The sequence below is a fragment of the Melanaphis sacchari genome, unplaced genomic scaffold (assembly GCF_002803265.2).
Source record: "Melanaphis sacchari strain LSU unplaced genomic scaffold, SCAv2.0 Contig123_pilon_pilon, whole genome shotgun sequence".
Lineage (NCBI taxonomy): Eukaryota > Metazoa > Arthropoda > Insecta > Hemiptera > Aphididae > Melanaphis > Melanaphis sacchari.
This window is the reverse complement of record NW_020270491.1, coordinates 44,346-49,415: the sequence shown is the minus strand read 5'-3', so window position 1 is coordinate 49,415 and position 5,070 is coordinate 44,346. Positions and strand designations below refer to the sequence as shown.

The 5,070-nt window shown below is 21.2% G+C and overlaps 1 protein-coding gene across 1 annotated transcript; it reads right to left on the bottom strand.

Annotated features, from left to right (window-relative positions):
- Positions 1–4,245: 4,245 nt before the first annotated feature.
- LOC112590966 (cullin-2-like) lies at positions 4,246–4,854 on the bottom strand. Its single transcript, XM_025334586.1, has 4 exons — positions 4,741–4,854; positions 4,605–4,671; positions 4,458–4,527; positions 4,246–4,258 (listed from the first exon to the last, which is right to left on the bottom strand). The coding sequence occupies exons 1-4, from the start codon at positions 4,852–4,854 to the stop codon at positions 4,246–4,248; spliced, it is 264 nt and encodes an 87-aa protein (XP_025190371.1).
- Positions 4,855–5,070: the final 216 nt, after the last annotated feature.

Genomic DNA, 5,070 nt, shown 5'->3' with positions numbered 1-5,070 from the left:
AGGAATTTTTTTTCTACTTTTAACACATTTTATTTTTACGGTTGTTACATATTTTATGAAATGTGAAAATGAAAATTATGAATACAAATATAATTACTTTAATTATTCTAAAGATTGTAAAGACCTGTAGATTTTATAAGCGATTTATTGATAATGGTCAACCATTATGCTAGTTTATTTTAAAATAACATTAAATATTTATAAGAACAAATAATTTTCTACCAAAAAAGCAAAATGGAAAAAGCATTGATTATAAATAATAATTATTTAAAAAAATAGGGTTTGCAAATGTTGGTAAAATCAATTCATTAAAAACACATTCATGTATAATAAAATAAATAATTTTTTAACATATAATTTCAATGTGAGAGAATATAAATGAGAAAGTTGGTATATAAGTATGGATAAAATGTTTTGTATGTCAACATTATATTAAAACTAGATAACTTAGAAACATAATTATTTTAAATGGTTCTAGTTCTAAAATGAATTACAATTTAATAGAATAAAATACAAGTATTAAAATTTATTTTAATTACCTACATTGTAAGATATAAATTATAACTTATAATTAAGCCTCAGGACTTCATGCACTTAGATCATGAAAATATGCATAACAAAATATCAAAATTTGTGTTTATTTTAAATTAAATGAGACATGCCTGTACAAATTAAATTGAAAATAATGAAATATGAAATGTGAAATCACGCTTTTGATTATTGCCTTATAAGCATTATTGCAGACAAGTTCGTAAGATACAATTAATTTGGAATAAACAATGTAGATGTCACGCACATAAAAAGGTTGTCTTGTATGTATCAAATTTTCATTGTTATTTGGATATGTCGTACTATCAGCCATGCTTCTTATAGAAGATTTTTTTTTGCTCTGATTCTACTTCAATTAAATCAGTAATTTATGGTTTAATATTACTCCCATAATTCTCTATTGGCCATGTAGTACATTCTGTTGCATTTCTAAGATAGCAACAATATTAAGTAATATGGTTAAACAATCAGAGATTCGATTACATTAGAATTTTAAATATAATGTGAGCATTCAATTAAATGACATCACATTATAGTTTTTTCTGCTAGTATTATTAATACACTCAATTTTAAAATTTTAAACTGATTATACTGAATTAAATTTGGCAGCTTTTGACGAGGTTATGTTAAGACTTGATACTTTAATTTAATTTACACAATTGTTTAAATTCTTGTGACTTGATGTATTTATTAAAAATTAAAATGTATCTATTGTTAGTATTTTATAAAGTTAAAATATGTGAATCTAATAAAAATAATTACGAGTAACACTAAGTTAACATTAGCTACAAGTGGTGCAGTGTCATGGATGTCTTAAATTCAAATTTAATGGTAGGTATATCATTTTGTAAAAATAATGATTCCGAGTGAAGAAAGTTTACCAGCTTATATCACAAGTTTATTTCAGATTAAGTTTTCTGTATTACTATTAGGTAAGTCTATTTATTTTACTACTGATAATACAATATGTATAATTAACTTTGTCCAAAAACATTGTGTTAAAAAACAATTTAATGTTTATAAAATATAATATTATACATAAAATTTGTATGTCTATACAAATAATGTTTATGAGTCGTAACAATTAATATTGAATATCTTTATTTATAAATAAAATATGTAATTTCATAAATATATTTTGATTCTAATTTAGACTACTTATGAAAAAATTTGTATTACTTTTTCAAGTCTTAAATATAAAAATTGCGCATTATACAAATTTTAAACTTTAAAGTAATTTGAATTACAAATACTAATGAAATAGGATCTTGTATACAATTTTAAAACATTTTTACTAAGCAAATAACTCATAATCAACATATGTAAAAAAATGAAAAACATTAAGTGACTATTAACTAAAAAAAAAAAAAAAAATAATAAATATTTTTAGAAAGCTTTTCATAAATACAATATATTTGTATTTTTTACATTATTTGAATCAATATTTACAATTTCCTAATAAATTTATTTTTAATACATAGCATGCAGTTTAATGTTCCTTTATTATTACCGAAATGTCAAAATTTAACCGACTTACATTTTAAGGATTGTTCTAACCTTTATGGTTTCATTCATAAACTGTAATACAATAATTCATAAATGATAATTTTTATTTTCAACGGAAATCTGGTAAAAATACAAACTAACTCTTTTCAATAAAAATTAACATAAAAATATTAGTTGAATATAGTAAACACTTTAAGGTTCAAAAAAAAAAAAAACAAAAAACGTTCTAAAAAAAAATTAAATACAATAAAAAAAAATCTATTAAAAAAGAAATAATAATTACATGTAATAATGATTTATAATTTAAATAAATACAATGTAAAAATGTATTTTAAAAATGTTATGCAACATAATTATATTCATCGTAAACATCATTATTGCGTTCAAGATATCTTTTATCAATGAGTATCTCAATAGCCGCTTTTATAAGTGTGTTAGTGGGCAAAAATAAATTTGACTGGGAAAATATCTGAAATATAACATTAAACATTAATATAATATATAATAATACACAATGATAATCTTTTATTGGATTCATTTTGAAATTAGAGAATTTGAGTACATTTACCGAATAAGTTAATGTTTCTATGGATCCAATAATAAATAAAAACATATTCACTGTAATAAAAAAATTATAGTTAGCTACCTAAATACTATTAAATATTCCTGTTATATATTTATTTATGAAATTTAAATATATAAAATGTATAAATTTCAAATATATGCAGTCATTTATAATGTGTTTTTTAAGGAATTTTAATTGTGTGATAAAAAAAAAATGTTCTCAAAATAAATAGCCAATTATGGTAAGTAATTATTTCATGATCACTCCTCATAATTAATATATAAATAGATCTTAATGCTAGAAGTAAATGGTAGATAAAATCTATAAACAAATCATTGATTAAATTAAATCTCAAAAAATAATATTTTAAGTGCATATAATAGGGTTTTTAAGTGCTCAATTGTTTACATATTTAGTGCTTTTTTAGAGCTATAAGTCCTCCACTTTACTTATAATTGTCCACCATAACCAATATCAATAGTTGTATTATAGGTTAATAAATATTTAAAAATATAAGTCAAATATAGTATTTAAACATATCATATTTATGTTATATTTTTATATTTCATATATTATGTTCAAAAATAAAAACTTTAAATTTTAATTAATAAATATTTTATATTATTTTATTATAAAATCGAAAATATAAAATTCAAAAATAATTTTAAGTATTTTTTTTAAATTTATTGATAATAATATATAAAGATAGTTTAGCTTGAATAGATTTATTGAGTAAACAGATAACAAGCATAAAAAATAAATTATCAACTCACAACAAAGGCAAAATATTTTACGATTTTATTTGTATGATGAACATTAAAAATGTTTTAAAACAACTATTCACACGTAAAAAATTATGGTAAGTACGTAGTTCCGTGGCTTACTACAAGTGTCAAGGCACTAAATTATTGATATTGCAATATAAGTTAATCATAACAAATTAGTGTCACTCATTTCAATAATTTAAAAAATACACTGGTCATTTATTTAAAAAAAACCATGAGAATTGATAACAACAAAACTAGCAAATTTTTTTTTTTCAAAAATATTGTTTTGTGAATAAAGATTTAAAATAATGTTAAAACAATTATTTTCAAATTTAATATTTTTCAATGTAAAAATTTGTAGAAACAGGATTAATATACATAATAATCATAATATGTATTGATAAAATCTAGAAAAAAACTGTGAAAATATTCCCTTAACAATATACATTGACCCTATAATCTTATTAAACAATGGTTATTCATTTAAAAAAAATAGCATCGAATTTAATAAAAGAATTTTTTCATATGCCTTTTTATAGGTGTACCAACCTCTTTGAATATGATAGACTATTAAAACCAATAAGCGTCGAATAGTACTGTATCATATACTTTCATATATTCTACATTAAACTATTCATTTTATAGTTATATTATATAACAATGATTAACTTACCTCATTCACAAGTAGTTTATGTCTCAATGTCTTACGCGCTTTCATTATTCGGATAATAGTGGCCTGTAACTGTAGTTTACGATAATCTTCAGTGGTTTTAACAGTCTGTTCAATCTCTTGTTGTCTGTCTTTTTGGTTATTTAATTTTACATGGAATGTTGTATGTTTATTGGCAAACATCATGTTCAATTTAATAAACTTAAAATAATAAATAAATAAATTATTAATAGTGTAAGAGATAATAAAAATTATAATTAGTTTACTTACATCACCATCAAGCAATAATAATTTACAATTTACTAAACTATCAATATGTTTTTTAAATTCATCATTGTTCACTTGAAGTAAATCGTAAATATCAGAGTATTTCAATGTATCATAGTCTTCAAATAGTAACAATATCGACATTTGAAACATATGTAGTTTAACTATATACGTTTTTTTTAAATAATTTAATATTAACTCGCCTATTGATAAAATAAACAAATAATTTTTAATAAACTATAATTATTTAATAATAGTTTAACATAATAAGTAAACATACTTCGAGATATATGGTGAATCCATGTTAAAGCCCGTCCTTTAAATTTTTCTTTGTAGAACACTTCAAACTAATAAAAATAAATGAATTTGTGTTAACAAATATTATTTATCAACTATGTATACATTTAAATATTTACATATTGTGTGTAAGGTATCAGTTGTTTAGGTAAAACAAATGATGATGCAGTAGTTAAATTCAAAGGCCAAACATCACTCTTTAACACACATGTAGAAAAAGAAAAAAGAGACATTTAATTTATCATTAGCTGTTTTAAGAAATTCATTATGAAATTGCGTATTTAATCTGTCTGATACTCTGATATCAATTAACATTTTCTGTAAATTATTTGCAAACTCGTAATCATTGGCTTCCTAAAAACCAAACTCTTAATTAACATCATATAAATTTAAAAATATTTGATTAAATTACTTTAAATTTGACTATCATTCCTTCTTCTATGTCAATA

Coding starts and splice junctions, on each gene's coding strand:
- LOC112590966 (XM_025334586.1), bottom strand. CDS start 4,854: ATGTCTCTTTTTTCTTTTTCTACATGTGTGTTAAAGAGTGATGTTTGG. Junction 4,672..4,740: donor TGATACCTTACACACAATAT/GTAAATATTTAA, acceptor TATTTTTATTAG/TTTGAAGTGTTCTACAAAGA. Junction 4,528..4,604: donor GATTCACCATATATCTCGAA/GTATGTTTACTT, acceptor TTTTATCAATAG/GCGAGTTAATATTAAATTAT.